The sequence below is a fragment of the Phalaenopsis equestris genome, unplaced genomic scaffold (assembly GCF_001263595.1).
Source record: "Phalaenopsis equestris unplaced genomic scaffold, ASM126359v1 Scaffold000224, whole genome shotgun sequence".
NCBI lineage: Eukaryota > Viridiplantae > Streptophyta > Magnoliopsida > Asparagales > Orchidaceae > Phalaenopsis > Phalaenopsis equestris.
The window spans coordinates 7,447,273-7,467,686 of record NW_018164666.1 but is presented as its reverse complement, the minus strand read 5'-3'; the positions used below and the strand labels follow the sequence as shown (position 1 = coordinate 7,467,686).

The window sequence follows — 20,414 nt, the reverse complement described above, 5'->3', positions numbered from 1 at the left end:
ATATATATATAATATTATCTTATATATAGAATACATATTATATATAAATATATAAACAAATATATGGTTTTTTTTTTTTGAACTAAAATTAGCGAAAGACATGTTACCGTCTAGCTCTTTTACTTCACGAATGAGCTGAACAGAAGCCGTGGCTCCGGCAGTAAGAAACTCAGAAACCTGCAATCAAGTAGCAGTAAGGTTATGGGCGGATAAAAACGATCCCGTCGCCCTCCTTAACCCCTGCTATGGCTCTGGTCTCCGCCGACATCTGCTTCGCTTTCTTCTGCGTCGCCAAGCGGTTCTCTGAGCACGCCCTTCGCTTAAGGAGCCCATGTCTCCTCCCGCTTTCTCACTCGAGGAGGCTATCTTCCGCCGCTGGGTTGGGTGCCTACAGAGTGACATCGAAGGGGAGTAACCCTCGATTTCCTCTCACTGCACTGACAAGTTCGAGAGCGTTCTCGCTCAGGTTTGCAACTAACGCCTCGACTACGGTGGAGGGCTCCGATGTGCTGACGAAGATTCCTCCGGATGATCGAATTCTTGGTTCTGGAAAGGTGAGAAGATTGTGGATACTTGAGAACCGATTGTAACCATTTAACTCTTATGTTAGGATTTATTGGATTTGATAAATCCTAGTTAACGTAAATTCAGATTGCGGCCAAACACCGCCTAAGTGAAGGTTGAGTTAATCAAGTGCATGATTTCCAAGGGCTTATTTGTTTTCACACGAGTGTCTGGAGGTAGCTTTAGGTCAGTCTTAAAGTGTATTTTTTGTCGGAGTTCGGCTGCCTTTTTTTTTCTAATTTTTAATTTTCTGTGCTATCAGCTGTTGTGTGTTATAGTTGCATGCAATGCTTTTTAACCACCTTTGTTTTCTTTTATTGATGATGAACTGTTTCTTGTCGTTTTCTTTTCACTGAATCCAGCATCAGGACGGAATTTCGACCATTTTTCATGTGTTTGATCCACGTCTTTCTACATTGACCGTTAGAATGGCTTAGGAGGTCACGTGTATAGAATTACTATATAGAGAAAGAGGAATAGCTTGTTTTGTAGCATATTTTGTTTCAATTTACTGTGTAATCAGACGTACGGATCATCAACATTTAGTATCTTATTATAAATTGGCCGAGTTAAGGCTCATCCAATGAAGTAGGTTATTTCTTCTATATTTGATATGGCATCAAAGCTTGGGGCTTTTAAACATTGGAAGAAAATTTTTCATCTGCTCTTCAAATCAATTTTTGATCCTTTGATCTTATTACATATGATTGTTATTTACGTCGGACTTGCTATTGACATAATATTGCATTTTTGTTCACACATTTGCCTCCATTGTTCAAAGATCTGCTTCCATCTCCTTATGTCATTCTCAGAAGCATCATTAGAACAAGAAGTCACAACTTTTAGCCGAGTTAGCAATTTCCATACCCAATGTTTGCCTCTTCTTGTTTGGTTATGTTTGTTTTCTTTATCCTTTTATGCTTTTTCTAATATATTTAAAATTGTTGCTGGACATTCCAAGGAAGTCTTTACAGAAACATCTCAAGCCCTGCAGAGTATTCAGGCAGCCTAGATGTTGAATGGGAAGAATTATTTGAGGTGGTCCCAATTTATTAATGCACATTTAAAGGAAAGAGGAAAGCTCTCACAAGGATGGGATTGAAAAAGGAAACCTGCATGTTTTTGCCTACGTTTAAGGAGATTTGGGATGTTGGTTGATAGATACATTCCAAGGCATATGATGACGTGGTGCATATGAACTAAAACAAAGTCGTGGAATATATGATAAAGTAAGTCAGTAAAATTATTGCACGACTTTTTTGTAGAACCCATGCAAGGATTTCACCAATAGTGATGTATTAAAGTCAAGCGTTTTGAAGATACCATAGTCTTGAAGAATTAAATTGAAAAGGTTTGAGCCTACAACTTTCTTGCAGAGCTTAATGTTGATTGTTGTCAAGTCAGAGTTCAAATTATTGATGAAGGTCGCCTGACCTCAATGAATGAAATCATCTCTTTGATTTATGCTGAGGACATTCTTAGATGGGTTTTGTTTGAACCGTTAGTGGATGGAACTATAATGGTACTCGATGTACTTATAGCAGAAAATTGAAGACATATAAAAGAAAAAATGTTAGAATTTATTTGAAAACTAACCAGGGAGGCAATCAATGAAGAGGACAACAATGAAATTAAGGTCGAACAAATTTATTACAAACAATAACCATTTGAGTCAGTAAAAACATTTTGTTCTAGGAAAATTTAAAAGGGGTGGTTGTTGAAAGTTCAAAATGATTTGAAGTATCATCGGAGAAGCCCATTGGGGCATGATCTTGTAGTCCGATGTAAGTTCTCAAATTTTGAAGAGCTAAAATATTTGATATGAATGTATTAAGATTTTGTAGGTTATCGACCCAAACAACGCTCATCACATTTCTAACATTTCTCTAAATTTTACATGCACTTTGCCCAATTAGTAGGAAAATAGATGTTGGAGATGGTTTCTTCACCGATAGAGTTGGCTTAGGGGATAACCATATCAATCAATCTTCTAATCTTAATAATGTGTTTATTGTTCTTTTATTATCCAACAATTTGATGTCCACATGGTAACTCATTCTTGATACGAATTGTAATGCCCTTTTTCGCCTTTCCTACTCTATATTTCAAGACCCTGATTTAGAGGAGATGATATGATTTTCTAATGAAGCAGACAAGTCATACTATTTGGAAATGATTCACAAAAATCAAATATTAGTAGGAATAAAGGTTTTTATGTTAATTTCTTATCATCGTTAGGAATAGACGTGAACATTCCATTAAGGTCATTGTATTGGTATTGATTCGTAAGGAAAACTTAGTAATATTTCTCTAAAGCCTAGGAAGATACAACATTGCTAGCCATGCCTTGTTGAGGATGATTTTATTAAAGAGATTGTTGTACATGCATTTTTCTTTTGATCTTTTGAGGATATTTTAGATGCAAAAAAAAAAAAAGGATTTACAACTGTATTATTAATTCACATCTTTTGCTTTTGTACTTGAATATGAATATATTTTAGAAGATGTCCTTGAACCAGATCTTCTATAATTTGAAACTAAAACTAAGCCTAGGATCTAATCTAAATCTAAACATTCAGTTGGAATTCAAAATACTTTCGAATATGAAAATGAACGAGTTACAACTACCAAGTTGAAATTGATTTTAGTTTTGGTTTCTGATTTCTTGATTCTCAAATTCATAGAAAGAACCTTATAGAAAGAGTTATGTTACAAATAATATTCAGGGAGTTTGTCAATTATGAAAGCTTTAAATGAAAGATGAAACTTAAACTTCATCTACATAGTCAATCTTAATGGTAAATAAATCATCACAACTATTTTATAATCCACTGGAGTTATTTTTATTTTTTATTTTCAAAGATCGTGTTTGTCTGTATAAGCATATCATATTTGTGTGTTTTTTGTACTTGCATATGTTTTAATAATTTCAGTTTTAGGAATTGTTTGTAGGTCGCTATTAGTATTTTTTTTAAGATGTGTATCAATCTTTCAGCTTTTCATTTTTCGTCTGATATAATTTGCATTATTTGTATGAACTACATGAGGATATTTCTAGAAAATTGACTACGAACGTTGACATTCATAAGCTTTTGACTGGCATTAACAGGAGTTATGTGGAGTTTAAACCCAGCAAGAAATCATTAGTGCCTTTGAATTCAGAAGTCTTCCCTCATGACCTTTTAGAAATTAAATACGAGGCAATTAAGGCTATTGAAATTTTTGGAGTACATTATAACTAATCTTTGTAAGCTGAAAATTCCAAGAAATCATGGCATTAATAATTTGGTTATTTGCGTTTGGCTTAACCTTATTTTATGAGTTCGTTACCAATTTCTTCATTCTTATCTATCTTCATCTTTTTCTTTCTTGTGAATCTATATCAAATCCTTCGGTAGATAATTTTATATAGTTTGTTAATTTGGTTAAAATAGATAATGAGATTGTTTCCTTTAGTGATGGTAAGTTCTAGAGATATTGAATATATTGATGTGATAGATCTATTAATAATGAGTAATGGATTACTTTGCGATAAGCATAAAATTTAGATGGTGATTTGCTTAATGAATATCAGAAGCTCTATTTATTAGAGTTGAATTGTTTGAAGTTAGGGTGCAGATTGATGCAGGTATGTAGTTGTTACTTTGGTTTACCTTTTCTAGGCCAGTAGTAGCTATTTCAAGATTGCAGCAACATATATGTTTCATCTATTCTAGTGAGTAGTGCTATAGTTTTGTTTCAGATATCCATACTTACAATTATTTTTGCAGGTAGGGATTTTGTAGGTATTATTAATAAGTTGTGTCGGAGAAAGATGTCATATTTTGTTCTATTTGGTGCCTGTAAAATGGATGTCACACTTAACTTTGAGATTTATATTTCAAGATTTCCTCTTGTGATGCGGCTCTTGCTTATAGGAAAAAAGCTTATGTTTCTATCTTAAATTCTTGTTTTTTTTAATCAGATTTAATTGTTAACTTGAAAGTTATTTAGAAATAGTCTATAAACTGATGTTCCATGATACAGAAATTATTAAATTTGATTAAGTAAAATGTTTCTTCCAATCTTTAATCTAATGTGTGCAAGTTGAATATGTGATTCCTTCAAGTGCAATGCAAGTGTGAATATCCAATTCTAGGGGATGTCATTTTCTTTTATTGACATGAGGCTTGATTTTATTATTGTGATAAACCTATTTTGTTATTGATTAAATTATATTTCTGATTTCATTTATCATATTTATAGTAATTTTATTTATAAACGCTTGCTGATTTTGTGTGGTTCAAATTTTCTGTTGATTTCTTCGGATCTACTTGATCATTATATATCGTTTGAGTCCTAATTTTCATATTTATTATGGACAATTAACGAAAGCAAGTTGTTAATTATTTAATAGTTTGTGATATGTGGATACTAAATTCCTTTGTGTGATTCACATATGTATCACCATTTTAATTGTATTAGGAAGCTCTAATCCTGAATTGACCTGCATCAACATTTATCATTAGTTATTATTAGTAGTTTTGTGAAGTTTAGAAGCCAATTTGAGTTCTACAATTGAGACATGATGAAGATGAAATCTAATTGATTGACATGGATATAACAAATGCAACAAAGAACAGCTTTTCTTTGATGGCTTGGAATTCCCATTGGAGGAAGACACATTTACACTATAGCAATAGCTGAGTAGCATGAAGATTGGTCTTGGATGACAAATTTGGAGATAAAATAGATAGATGAGAGTAGAAGACAATCTCGGTCTCGAGCAAAGAATGCTTGCATGAAGGAACCACAATCTTTATTTATGATGAGATTCAAATAGCTTATAGTTTAGTGGAACTCAATGTTCTTATTTTAAAAACGAGGGATGGATTGAATCATCATTTTCTAGATATTGGCAGAGGATTGAATTTGAGGGATCCCATCTTGTTGCTTTTATGTAAAATTTTTGGTCATAAATTCTCTTATTGTTTCAAGTCTCATTTAGAGCTAAGAAAATTTATAAGGCACAAGAGGTACAACCAAATGTTCAGATTCACCCTCCTACCCTTTTGGTGGGTGATTCCCGTCCACAAAATCAGGTTTGCACTCAGAATTGAGAATCAATTCTGAGCTCTCTTCTGAAAACTAGAGGTTATTGCGCTTGTCTTGATCATCTCCTTTGGGCTGTCAGCCCTATGGAGATCTGTTGGTATTATCATTGAGATAGATCCTCTTGTTATTGAAACACCTTGGCTCCAGCCTTGTGATTCCTATGTGAACATTCAATTTGTTGGTACTTAGACTAATAGGATGCTTCAAATTCTATTTGCTTGTTCAAATACGAATTGAGAAAAAAAAATTTCCATCGCCTCTCCCTTCTGTTCAGGAGGCTTCTAGAAAAGTCGGCTCAAATGAGTTTATTTTTTTTAAATGATTGATAGGATGCTGCATCCATTGCCTTCATGTTATCTTTTTCCAGTGTTTTGTATTTTTATTCTTTTCTAATAAGTCTTCATAATTGCCCTTTCACTCATAATATAATTTTCTATTAAAAAAATATCTTATGCAAAATCTATGCCAACAAAATATATAATTGTCATTTGCACATTTATTAATAATGATCCCAGCAATTCAAACGTTTGACATCTACTAATAACATACTATTAGGTAGCATATTCCACGAACCAATAGCTCAGTTTGTTGCTTAAATTTTGTGCTCTGAAATTTTGATAATTTTACGTACTTATTTTTTTTCCCCTTCATCAGCTGGGTATGTCTCTGACAATTTTTTTTCTCTAGTTTCTAACTCATAAGTAGCAGCTGCTTTTCAAGGTCTTATTTGTCTAAATTACAGAATAATTTGGTACCTGGGGAAGAATTATTTAACATCATCAAATCAGCTTGTTGTGGGCCCGAAGGTAGATTCTCTGCAGCATGTCTTAAAGGAAGCAAAAAACCTAAAGTCTTTATTTTTTTATTGATTATGATTATGAGAGGATTATTGTACCTACATAAATGCTATATTGATTCAGTTTTTTATTTTCTCAAAGTAGCCTTTTCTAAGTCAATTTTACGCTGAAAAAGCTGTCATTCAAGAGGACAGTATTTTTTTTGTTGGTTTTTTTTCCCTACCATAAAAGCAGTTAAAAAGCTGTCTCAAACATAACTGTATTTACGAAGAAAGTGCCCCCTGAAAACCTATTGGCATGTTTAGTGCTTAGCTTTTCTGGATTTATCGTGCAAATGCAGGGCTGGGTCATCATTGGTTGAACAATTTTTGTAATGACTACAGACTCTTGAACCAAGGAGGGATCACTTTGGTTCTTATGAATGCTTTCATTCAGGATGACTCTTTAGTTGATCGTCATGATCGTATTCTTATAATTGAAAGAGTAAAATTGTTCAGAAAAATGTAATCTTACCTCACAAACACCTTTCATCAATTTATCATTTACATGTAATCATCTTTTTTTTTATTTTTTATTTTTTATTTTTTTATTTTTGTGCAGATACCCAAAGCTTAATGTTATTGGTCTGCAATGTGTTAGCTCAGCTAATTCAACGGAGATACATTCTGAGGTTCTGAAAACGATCATGGAGGAGTACATCTCATTTCCAATCTTGTTATTAGACAGAAATTTAATTAAGGTAGTGTGCATATATGTTGCATTTAATGCATGTTTTTTAATTTAGAGAAGATAATGTTTGTGATTCAGATTACTTGATAAAGGAAGGTAACTTTGGAAGTTATTGGTAGTAAATAATAATAGAAATTTTATGTGGAGTTGTGTGGTTAGTTTAGAGGCTTCATTTGTCTCTATAGTTGAATCAATTGCCATTTGAGTTAATAGAGCTATTTTTGATGTGATGTTAAAGATTTGTGTGCTATGTGGTGTAAGTATGTGTGTGTAAGTGGAAGTTTAGGTGTGAGATATGTAAATACATAAGAATTGTGTGCTATGCATGTAAACACCCCTAACCTTTTTAGCTATCACCCGGTTCAGGGCATTAGGGCATAATTAATAGTTAGAACTGTGATAGGAGTTAGCAGCATTTGAAGGGGTGTTCTAACCAATTTTGAGTCTTCTTTGTTCGTTTCTTCAGCAATCCATTTTCAAGGAACTTTGACAGGGATTTATAGAATGCAATAATCATGCCTTCTCAGTTTTTCATCTCCTTGAAAGCAGACTTGATCCTAATTCACACCAGTCCTGTTCATATTCAGGTGATAGATTCTGCTGTCTACTTGTTCTTTGAAGGTGCTCCAGGTCATGCTTTCTGCATTAAGACAGATACAGAGCTGGGCTCCATAAAGAAAGGTAGTTGTTTAACTCTTTATTATTATACTTCAAATGATTTCTTGTTGAAGTTTTGCACAAGATAGAAGTCATTGCATAAATGCGAGATCATGCATGATTTCTTGTGGTTTTACTTACTGTGACTACTTTAGATTGCATCTATTTTCTAGATAAATAACTTATTATGAGTAATTTTTTATGGTTGGATATGAAAGAATTTTTTATTTATTTTACACATCTTTGAGTCCTGTTCTCTCTTTTAGTTTTTTCAATGGAACCTAGTGCAAGGCAATATGTTGCCTAATACTCTATGTGTTGTGCGCTGATAGGCACTTGCCTAAGTGAAGTGGGGTTACCATAAAAAAATAATGTTTTTTTTTTATTGTTTTGGGTATTGCACTTGGATTCAAGTGAAGTGTAGTGGGGTCTATGATATCTCATAGATTGTGTGCAATTTACCTTTTTTTATTTTGTTGAAGAGCTCTATTTACTGTGTAATAAAGATCTAATCCTTTGTCTGAAAGTAAGAATTGTTCTAACAACATTAAAACAAGATTGAAGATTCTTTTTGACCTGGTGTTATATTAATTAAAATTTATATTGATATCCCAGATATATAAGTGGTTTTTGTACGGTCGAGCAGCTATTTGATGTTTTAAATTATGATTATTGGTGGTTTGCTACATTCATTTATTTCATTGTGCTGCTAAATTCTTTAATGGAAGTTTTATTAATTTGATTTTGGTTATGCATTTATCTTCCAATTGTTTAAATGAACTCTTGCTATTTTTAGAATTTTCTATTCGAAGGGCCATTTTAATATTTTTTAGGCATCTGAAATTTTTTATCTTTCTTAGTACTGAGTAGTATTGCTGATGTTCTCTTTTAAGAGATAATTTTTCATAATTTTCTATTTATAATTGAAAAGTATTTTCTTAAGATTTGAAGATATTTTCATGATAACTTTTGAGTGTAAGACTTCTATTGTATTAGAACATCTCAGCACTCCAAATTAAATAGTTAATTTATATCATCCTAGTCAACGCCTTAATGATATAGTTTCAATAGACTGCACATCTGATGATAGCAGTTGGCACAGCCAGGTATTCCAAACCCGCCAGACTTTTGTTGTTAAAAATCATCTCAAAATTTCATCCCATCCTATCTTATTCATTATCATTGAAGGTTCAGAGTTATAACTTATACATTAGAGTATTTTTTAAAGTTGGTCAGTTCATACTTATCTAGTGTGGCATTATTAAATTCATACAATTTAGGATCTATAACGCTCAGGAAGTCATCATTTTATGTTTGAAAAGCTTTTACAAGACGAGTTTATTCTTCTCTTCAAACGCCTTTGATGATGAAGTGGACATTGTTATAATTTTTTGCTATTTATGGTACTGCAAAGAGAACTAATATGATGCTTTTCATCTGCATGTATATTTACTTAAATAGTTGCTAGATAAGACAATTATATAACTTCCTATATGCTTGGTTTTGTGAGTTAGAAGCATCCAGCTAGAAACTCCCTTGTTGTTCTTAATATTGTTATCTTTTTATTTGAACAGAATCTGTTAAAATTGCTGTTTGGTTATATTTGGTAATAAGTTACTGATGTTACTTTATGTATTTGCAATTACCTTATTTTTAATTTTATCTTCAATGTTTTTTTATTATTTCTTCATGAGATGATAAGTTTGGCTTTTAAATTGATGTTGTGTACTTTGCTTGCAGTGATTAACGAATTAAGTTTGTTACTTAAAGAAAACATGTCTGAGAAATTAAATGGAGACAGAAATCAAGATGCAGCTACTGAGGAACCATGTGCTGCCTCTGCTTTCAGAAATTTACTTCTGTACAATGCAGGTTGTTTTTTATTTTTATTTTTTTCTCTAAACATAAGATGATCTTCCAGTTTTCTAAATGATACTAAATCACATTAGGTAATAATTTTATTTTTTAGTGGTATGGTATTTTTATTGATTTGCTACAATGAACCTGAGATCTTATGGAATTGTTAAACCACCAAATGATTTTTGCTAATCTAATAATATATTTTTTTTATCTATGGAAATTTATTGACGAATTAAATATGTATGATTTTGGATATGCAATTAAATGGTATGACTTTTTTGTTTTTCTTTTTTAAATTGTCACGTTGAATCAACAAATCTTTTCTATATGGAACTAGAATGGATGCTATTATGTTTTTCTTATTTTGTTGGACTATTAATTTGGAAAATTGATTGTAATGATCCTCTTACATGCCTTTATTTGAGCTTTTAGGATCCTTATCTGTGGATGAAGATGGAGGTCGCATATTTTTATCTGACAGCAACCACCATAGGATTATTGTTACTGATTGTGCTGGGAGAATTCTAGATTCGGTAAGAAATATTTCTTTAATATTCCAAATGATACATGACACTATTATTATTTGGAAGATTACATGCCAATCATTTCCTTTGTATTTACATATCTAGCACCTATCTTCAACTTTTACATACATACAACCTTATCCATGGATGAAACGGTGAATTTCACTTTTTAAAAGTTAAAATGGAGGTTTTTTTTGTGATATGAAAGATTTGTGCGGTATGAATGTAAAAACAATGTTTAGGTGTTAGATATGTAAATACGTAGAAATTGGGTGGTATGTATTTAAATGCCCCATATTTTTTTAATGAAAAGTTTGGGAAGTTGGTTTATGAAGCTTCATTTGCTGAAGGTTTTTGGCGGTATCAGTAATTCTGATCTCCATGCCAATTTTAAATTCAATTTTAGTTTAAAATATTGATACTTTAAACGAGCATATATCATTTATATTTAAAAGAATTTGTGGCAGTGACTTGTTAGATGTGTCATGCAAGAAACACTTAGGCTTAATATAATGCAAGATCTTTTTATCATGTAATATTTCTCTTTTACTATTTAGCATACATGAAAAATATAGGATTTATCGAACAAACATCTAGTTTTCATTAAATTTTTCTTGTAATCTGATGGCACAGATTAAGACCGCACTCTATGGAAAAATAATCAAAACATGCCAATTTGAAGCACACTTTAAATTAGCTGAAGCAAAAACTCTCTCTTTGTTGAGTTATTATCTGAATATTGTATTTGATTTTGACGATGCTTTTAATTGTTAGAAAAAAGAATAAAAAAGAGTAACATTTTATGAATCCTGAGTATTGGGTTAAATTATTGCAAATTTCCTTTAATATTACTTTTATATGGTTTATATCTGATGGAATGTAGAATTTTGATTCAATGTTTCAATAACTTTTGAATATTTAATTTCGTTAAGTTGGTTTAGCTAATGATTATGTGGGGGATAAAATGTTGTTATGATTTTTGCATGAGAACACGATTGACTAGCATTCTTACAAGATTATCACAATATTGTTAAGTTACTGTAGCCAACTTATAAGTCGACGCCTAGGTATAACGTGCTAATGTTCTTGGGATCTATAAAATTGTTGAATGGATCTTAATGTGGATATAACTTGTCAGAGTCCATCTGTAATGCAAATACAATGAAAATGATGTTATAAACTTATGTTCAATTATCTGCTGTAAACAATGGCAAAGGATAAATTTTTAAGTGGCGATAAGCTTGAATTGTGAAATATTTTTGTTTGATGGTTTATTTAGACAAGTTTTGAGTGTAATCTGGATTTTTGTTTGTGTAGAATATAATGATTTATCATTTGCATTTAGCTTAAGTATGAAGTTGCTGATGATTATTTAGTCATGCAAATGATCACTAAAGAAATTTTAAAGCATCATAGCCCATTATTTATTGGATTGCTATTAAAAAAATTTGGGGATACATAAGATTAATGAAGAATTTTGAGAACCATAATTCTTCTTAAGAAGAATTTTCCTAAATATATTTTATATAAATGAGTTAATCTTTGATAAATTTTGTTTTATAGATTGGCTCTTCCCCAGGACTTGTGGATGCTGATTTTGAATCAGCGAAGTTATGCCGTCCAGCTGCATCATTTTATAATGTTTCTGATGGGTGCTTGTACTTTGTGGATTCTGAGGTACATGCTATTCCCGAATTTATCATTTTCAGCAAAATGTTATTCCTGATTTGTCTCTTAAATGGGATCCATTAGAGGCGGTGACTACAATTTTTTTTTTAATTGAATAATCAACCTGCAAAATAATTTCTGTATGAGTAACATCAGCAAAAAAAACTACTAAAAATTAACTAACCTTCTGCTGTGATCAGGATTTATCCAATTCTCTGTAAGCTTATAACATGTTATGCATATTTATGGCCATACCCTATTTTTCAACTGCTCCTTTTTTAACATAGCATCGGTCCCCTTTATTTTGTGGTTGATTTAATTTGAAATTAAATGAATGGCTTTTTGTTTTTATGGTTGAAGTTTACCCAATTCATATAAAAATCTATGAATATGTTGTTTAAATAATCTAGAAATTTTCCAATCGTTTGAATTTGGGAAAAGAATTATGAAAGGTGGTAGTACATATATTTATTTTGATAATTTTTAATAAACTGAGAGAAGTTCAAATTAGAGCACTATGCTTTTTATCATATTGTAGATTAACATCAAATAAATTTTAACTTAAATTTGAATATCTTATTTGTGGGGAAAAAGTTACATGTGTACCTTTTTCATGGAATATATTAAGGGTCTGGGGACAACTTCAGCTTATATGATTTTGAATTTCAAATTTATCATTTAATTCCCCCTTTAAGCTTTTCCAATTAAATTGCTGCCGCTTAGTGAAATTATTCAATTCCCCGCCTATTACTTCATATAACGGCTCTCGAGCCCTGCTCTTATTCTTAGAGGGACGCTCGTCTTCTTCCTCCTGGATGGCCACATTTCGACTTCATCCTCCTTGCACGAAGCCGCTTAGCTCTCTTGCCTACTTCGCCTCCCAGATTCTGAAGCTCCTCGCTGCACCGAAGAAGCTCACCCCGCACGCCTGCTCGCCTGCTCGCCTTTGCGATTTAGCTCTGCGAACCACACTCCATATTCCTCGCCTCTCGATCCAACGCCTGCTCTCCTCCTCATTTGATTCCTCCCCTATCGATCCTGCTTCTTCTCGCTCGATCGAAGCCAAAGAAACCTTCTCTCCACTGCCCCGAAGCATTCGCCCCTCACCTGCTCCTTTCGATCCCGCTTCCTTCTTCCTCGCTCGTTCGAAGCCAGCCATAGACCCCCGCCTTCCTCTCTGCATCGAAGACCCCCCGCTCAGCTCGCCTCACCTCTCTGCATCCGACGCCTCCTCTCCTCCCTGGACCAAAGACTGAAGCTCCGCTCGCCTCCCTCGCCTCCCTCTACCTCTCCCGCTTGGCTTCGTCTCTTTCCTCCTCGCCAAAACCCTTGACTGTTTCCCTCTCCTCACTCGACTCCTCCCAAAACGCTTGATTCCTTCTCCATCTCACGACGAGTCTCGACCGCTCAAACCCGCACGCCTCTCCTCGACACCGAGTTTCGACAGCTCAATCCAGCTCGCCTGCTTCGCCTTTCTAGACACTTAAAGCTTCGCTCCATTCTCTCAGCTCACGTCCTGCCCTCTGCGCCGAAACCCCCACCGGTAAGTTTGCTGATGGAAAATTGAAATTGTGGGGTGAACTGAAATTTGGAAGAAGAAAGTAAGAAGCTAAAAGAAGAAAGTGAGAAGCTAAGTGGAGAATTTGATATTTCAAGCTTTCCATCAATACATAATCAATATATTCTCAGCTTATTTGTTTCATACTCAATAAACTCTGCTTCTCATCTTTAAACTGAATGAATCTGAATTAGCTGCAACTATCCTGAAATTTAGAAGGAAGGTTTACATACATGACACTTAATTATTTGTTATTTATCATGTAACATCTAAACCTTAATTTTTACATGTATGCCGCCAATCCTATGCATGAAGAGGAATACTTCAGGTTTTTTTTTTTTCTTTTTTAAGTTCAAATTTTTGTATTTTTGATGTGACATGAAGCATTCGGTGTTATAAATGTAAAGTATAGTGTAAGTGTAAGACATGTAAATGAATAGGAATGGGGTCATATATTTATTTCTTTTTTTAGTGGGTCATGGGATGGCTTGGATTGGCGTATGGATTAAATCCTAATAAAGCAGAGACTTAAGGTCTTGTAGGTTATAATTATGTGGTTCTCATGGGATTACAGTTATTCTATACCATAATTGATTGCAAAAATATTAAAGCTCTTTCTTCCTATTATGTCTATTTGCATGAAGTGTAGGTGGTGTATTTTGGTATTTTTGATGTGACGTGAAGTATTGGGTGTTATAAATGTAAAGTATAGTGTGAGTGTAAGATATGTAAATGAATAGGAATGGGGTCATATATTTATTTCTTATTTTAGTGGGTCATGGGATGGCTTAGATTGGCGTATGGCTTAAATCCTAATAAAGCAGAGCACCTTAAAAGTTCTGTAGGCTATAATTATGTGGTTCTCATGGGATTATGGTTATTCTATACCATAATTGATTGCAGAAATATTAAAGCTCTTTCTTCCTATTCTGTCTATTTGCATGAAGTAAGTGTAGGTGGTGTATGACTTATTAAGTTGTATGGACGATTCAAGAGCATGACAAGAGGAATAGTGGTCTGATAAAATAAAATATAGATATATACATAGATTTGGATATTTGGAGAACCGGTCCAATAATTGGCTCCCTTTTCGGTGGTGTTGAGCATTCTATGGTGATGAGTTTTTTTTTTTTTTTTTGAAAGAAAAGCCTTCAAGTCTCCATATCTGTAGGAATACCCAAAGACTTTCATTTTTGATATAAATTGATTGGAGAATTCTAATAAGCAATGGAAGTAGAACGATTGAATCATATACATCACAGGATTGTTGCTCACACCTTGCACATATGAACGGACTGAATCAAAAAAACAATGCACAGTGATGATAGCAAGTGGGGAATTTACATACATGTTATCTGATTCTTATATATATTTATGTATCTAACACCTATGTTTCATGTTTACAAATAAAATACCCAAACTTAAATTTGTTTGCCTATACACGACCTTATTAATGCGCAAAAAGTTTACATCTCATATTTTAACAGTTTCTTTGATATGATAAGAAAGATTTTAATGGTATATAAGAATTTCAATTCTTACATATTCACATATCTAACATAAGCTATTGTCATACACAAAATCAAGGTGACATGCATGTTGAAATTGAGAGTTTAAGTGTTAGAAATGTAAATGCATAGGAATTGAGGGGAATATGTATGTGAACCTTCCTAATATTCTTTGATGCTCTCCTTGATGTCAATTGTGCACCAGTTAAATACTGATTTGGGGAGTCAGGTGCTTATTTGTGCTTCATAAGTGCTATCGGGGCCTTAAATAAGCCATAGAAAGCTGCTGTCTAGGTTTGGGAGAGTTGTTTGGAACTGTTTGGAAGCTTAGGATGGTTGTTTGGTGCTGTTCGGAAGCTTAGGATTGCTGTTTGGAGTTGTTTGGAGGCTTAAAACTGTTGTTTGGTGCCAGGAAGTGCTGTTTGGAAGGTTAAAGTTGCTGCTTGGTGATTAATAGTCGTTGTTGGGAGTCTCTAGTTGTTGTCCGGGGCCGTAGGAGGTCGTAGGATCACCTACACACTTGCTAGTTGTTGTTATGACTTGTTCTGTTGTTTACTGTTTTCTTCTTTTCTCTGCAATTTATTTAAATTCTCTGTAAATTTTATTATGCTTTGTGAGCTAAACATGCAACAGAGATAACAACAGCAGATATGCCACGTACACAAGTACATTTTATTTGTTGTTGTTTTACCATTACGATTTACTTTTGCTTTAACACATTATGCAGATACTGATTATAATTTTATTTTCAAAACAAAATATTTTTTAAAAAAATTAAACAACGTTTTCAAAAAAGAAAAATAAAAAAAAATAACACGTCCTTTTCAATTTATGGGAGTCCCTCGGAGGAGGTAACCCGCGGTTGCTAACGAGTTGCTAACGAGATCTCCCTGAGATCTCCCTGATTTAAATGAGTTTCACAACTCGTTTAAACTAAGTAAGTTCAAAAGAAAATAGTGATACCGAAATTAGGGAATCGTGGGATATTAACCGGTGTCGCTCTAATCAACTTTAACCCCCTATAATGACAACAAAACTAAACCTTGAAACACACATGATACAACCTTTTGAATCTTAAACTTTAGGACTGCTATTTCGATGAGGAGCTTGGAGCATTTTCAGGGGCAGCGCAACAAGATGCTTGGAGCGGTCTACAAGTGGAGGTGGTCGTCATCCTACAACAACAAAACAAGTCTACAACAACTGAACTCTCTCCTTAGTTTAAATAATCTAAATAGCACTCATAGGACTTTGAGGTAACTCGCCCAGCGCGACGTAAATCCTCATACCTTCTTTAGGCTCTTGCACAACCATGTTGTGTAGCGTAAGTCCTAATTCACCTTAGGTTTCAAGGTTGTCGTCCGGTATGATGTAAACCCTCCTATCTCTGCGGGTTATTTGCATAATCGGATATTATGCAAATGTAAGTCCTAAATAATAAAATTGTCAGGATTAAACACTTAAATAACATCGTCTCCAAAACTCAGCCACACATGAAGATAGTTTGGGAAGTCACTAAGGTTTCTCTTCAGGATCCGTGATGTCCCCCACCTTTTAATTTCTTTGGATTTTTGAAAATAATTGTTCCTGTTTGAGCAACTCCCACTTGCCTTTTCCACGTTCTACTGTAAAGACCTAAACCTCGAATTCTTGAAAACTAGTACCTTTGATCATTATCGAGAGTTTTCTCTCAAGTCACTCCAGTCATCTGGGATTTAGGGTTTGCCTTTATAGGGAACTTGAAACCTATGTAAAATAAACCCTATTTATTCTTTGTATTAAATATGAGAATTTGTCGGTCACACATAAAAAATTTGCAGACCAAACGGATGTCACAAATCTCTTAGTTTGCAGAATTGGGTCTATTGTCGAGGTATACATCTTTCGGGAGGGTGGAGTACTCGCGGTATTTGACATAATTATGCAAACTATTTGACAAATGAGATCCATTTGGTCTCATTTTTTAAAAAAAAGTTAAAACACAACTTTCAAAACCTAAAATATATACCTCTTATATCTAAAATTAAATTTCAAAATTATTTTCAAAATCATCAAAAAGTTGACAGACAGGTCAATTACTGCCTGGGCACCCAAAAACGATGCATTTACACTTGCCATGATCCAACCATTGTGAATGTGATAAAAATAAAAAAATTGGAATGAGATTTTATCTTTACGTTTGATGTTTGAGTGACAATTTTAAAAATTGTTGAAAGAGGGTGCTTGCTTTATTGCTTGATTTGTTGATAGAAATGTTTCGGGTGCACTAGATGTAATTTCTTCAAATGAAAAATATGGTATGGAGTTTTATCATTATCTTTGATATTTGAGTGAGAATTTGAAAAATTGATGAAAGAGCGTGCTTGATTTGTAGCTATGCCCTGTATGTAATTGCCTCAAATGAAAAATATTAGATGAGGTTTTATCTTTACCTTTGATGTTTGAGTGAGAATCTGTAAAATGGCCTAACGTGGGTGCTTGATTTGTTGATAGCAATGTTTTGGGTGCCCTGTATGTAATTGTTACATGTGTAAAATGTGATATGGGGTTTTATTATTACCTTTGATGTTGAGTGAGAATTTGAAAAATGGATGAAAGAGCGTGCTTGATTTATAGATTGCAATGTTTTGGGTAATATACAACTAGAACATCCAAAACAGATGCATTTGGGCTTGCCACAATCAAACCATTGTGAATTTGTTAAAAATGAAAAGTATGGGATGAGGTTTTGTCTTTACCTTTGATGTTTGAGTGAGAATTTAAAAAATGGCTGAAAGTGGGTGCTTTATTTGTTGATAGCAATGTTTCAGATGCCCTTTATGTTGTCGTGTGGTGTTGTGGATTTGGTGGTGTGTGGCATGGAGGTGGTAATGTGTGGTGTGGAGGTGGTGTGCAGTTTGTTTAGTGTTTAGGGTGGTGATGATATTATGGCATTGTTATTTCTCTTTGAGTTATGTTGAATATTATTTATGACAAATATTTATGTTAATTAGTTCTTTTCATGCTAGTAATACAATGATTAAGACAAAATGGGTCGATTCATCTGTTATATGAGATAAAGATACAAAAATAACATTTTGCGAACTTTGCCTTAAGGAGGTCAAATTGGGAAATAGACCAACGACCTATTTCAACAAGAAGGACTGACAAAATATTATTAAAAAGTTCAATGAAAGAAGAGAGAGTACGATATGATGCAATTAAAAAACAAAGGTGATCAACTTAAAATGGATTGAAAAATCTGGAAAAAATTGAAGCGAGGATCCACTGGATTGGGTTGGGATCCGATGAAACGAACAATTGATACTTCAGAGGAATAGTGGGCAGACAAATTTGAGGTAGGTATTTATAAAATGTCCACTGCTTTTATCAAGTTTCGCCTCTGGTGTGGCAGGGTTTGGTGGCATCGCTGAAAACTTGGATGTCGAACAAACAGGTGATTCCTTCTCGCAATGACATAGACTTCAATAGGGCTTATGAAGACCATTCATATGTTCTTGCTGAGATATATGAATATCATCTTTGACAATCTTTATCGCATGTTGAAATTGATGTGCCCAAGACTTGCACTCAAGATTAGGAAGGTGCACGTGTGGGTTGTGATCCGATGAAACGAACAATTGATGTTTTAGAGGACGAGTGGGTGGACAAATTTGAGGTAAGTATTTATAAAATGTCCAATGCTTTTATCAAGTTTCGCCCCTGGTGTGGCAGGGTTTGGTGGCATCGCTGAAAACTTGGATGTCAAACAAACAGGTAATTCCTTCCCACAACGGCATAGACTTCAATAGGACTGATGAAGACCATTCACATGTTCTTGCTGAGATATATGAATATTATCTTGGACAATCTTTATCGCATGCTGAAATTGATGTGCCCAAGACTTGCACTCAAGATTAGGAAGGTACAAGCGATATGGTAAAGTTAAGGGAACAAATTATGTATGCTATAGTTGGAGGCTAAATGAAGGGAATGTCTATTTTTTGTTATTATTTAATTTGTAATGTGTGTTAAAAATATTTACTGTTTATTATATCAGTGTTTTATACAAGTCATTTATATCTTTTTTTTCTTATGCATTTAATGTTTATTATATCATTATTTTATACTAGTCATCTATTTTTTTTTCTTATGCATTTATTCTTTCCCACTTGGATGGTCGATGAGACAACCATGGGTAATAAATGTTATCTAAATATTGCATGTTTTTTTTATGAGTTTTGGTAGTCTATGATGAGACATTTGACTTTAAGGGTTCTTCTAGATGATCAATATGTCGTTATTGGTTCTTTTCACATATGAAATCTCAATAAAGGCAAACAATTTTCTCACAATTTTTCAGCGCTATGGTTTTTGTGGTTCATATGGACCGTCTTTTTTTGGTGATGTGTATATGTGACACATGAATTCAATATTAATTGGGTTAAAAACAACTAATAACTCTATTTTTTGTAAGGTTTGTCGTCTTCTTATAGCGGTATTATGTGGGTTAAAAACAACCAAAAATTTTTTTTTAATAAGGTTTGTTTTCTTCTTGTGGTGACAAATTCGTTGATTTATATACTATGTTCTCTAAGACCTTACAACTGCATAAAAATTTTAATTAATTACTTATATTATTGATTTTTACTAATGTTACATCTAATGGTAAGTGTTTTGTGTCTTTGAGCCTTCAGGAAAAATGAGTTTGATGATTTTCGGTATCTTTAAATTATTGTACTGCTAATGCGAATTACAATGTTCTCGACTTACTTAGCGATAATCACATAACCACAGGAGACGGTTTTATAGGTGTCCAAAGAGAAGAATATAAAATTGTGACTTCTTTAGGTGGGCAGATGGGTTAGAGGATTCCATCGCCGAGAGTGATCTAGGGTGGAGAGTTCCCTGGAGGACGACCTATTTTGTGATATATACTAGCTGCATTTTAAAAATAATAGTATCATATTTTAATTATTATTTTAGTAGCTTTTTTTATTTTGATAGTCATGTTATTCACTGTTTAGTGAGGTGTTTATTTTTATTTTGTAATGTTTGAACTAATTATTTGCTTTCAAGTATGTAAGGTACTAGTATAACCTGTTATGTTGAAAACAACTTTAGAGTATAGGGGCATAATGGTCATTTATCCAAAACAACTGTATACTGTTGTTTTAAACTGTAAAAATTAAACAGACATTCAGCTTATCCACAACAACTTTTAAATAAGTTGTAGCTGTCCCAAACAGACTCGTAGACTATCCAATTTTTTGATTGCGCGCGCGCACATACACACACATAAATAAAGAGAGAGAGAAACTGATTAAAAAATTAGTTTTTTAAATATAGATACAAAACCTACCTCTGCGCACATTGCTGAAAGTATATAAATTGAGCTTTTCCATAGAAGTTCTAAATTGAACATATTCTGTTTCTCACCCTTGTTTGTCCAATGCAGTTTTATATATATATATTT

The 20,414-nt window shown here is 33.3% G+C and overlaps 1 protein-coding gene across 1 annotated transcript in view; it reads left to right on the top strand.

Annotated features, from left to right (window-relative positions):
* Window positions 1–274: 274 nt before the first annotated feature.
* LOC110023371 overlaps window positions 275–20,414 on the top strand; it is a gene marked incomplete at its 5' end in the record, with an annotated part of 26,160 nt that continues 6,020 nt past the window's right edge. The window contains 8 exon segments of the mRNA XM_020722757.1: window positions 275–554; window positions 6,401–6,464; window positions 6,796–6,958; window positions 7,056–7,194; window positions 7,772–7,865; window positions 9,582–9,713; window positions 10,134–10,234; window positions 11,789–11,902. Coding sequence (XP_020578416.1) covers window positions 275–554; window positions 6,401–6,464; window positions 6,796–6,958; window positions 7,056–7,194; window positions 7,772–7,865; window positions 9,582–9,713; window positions 10,134–10,234; window positions 11,789–11,902 — 1,087 coding nt within the window.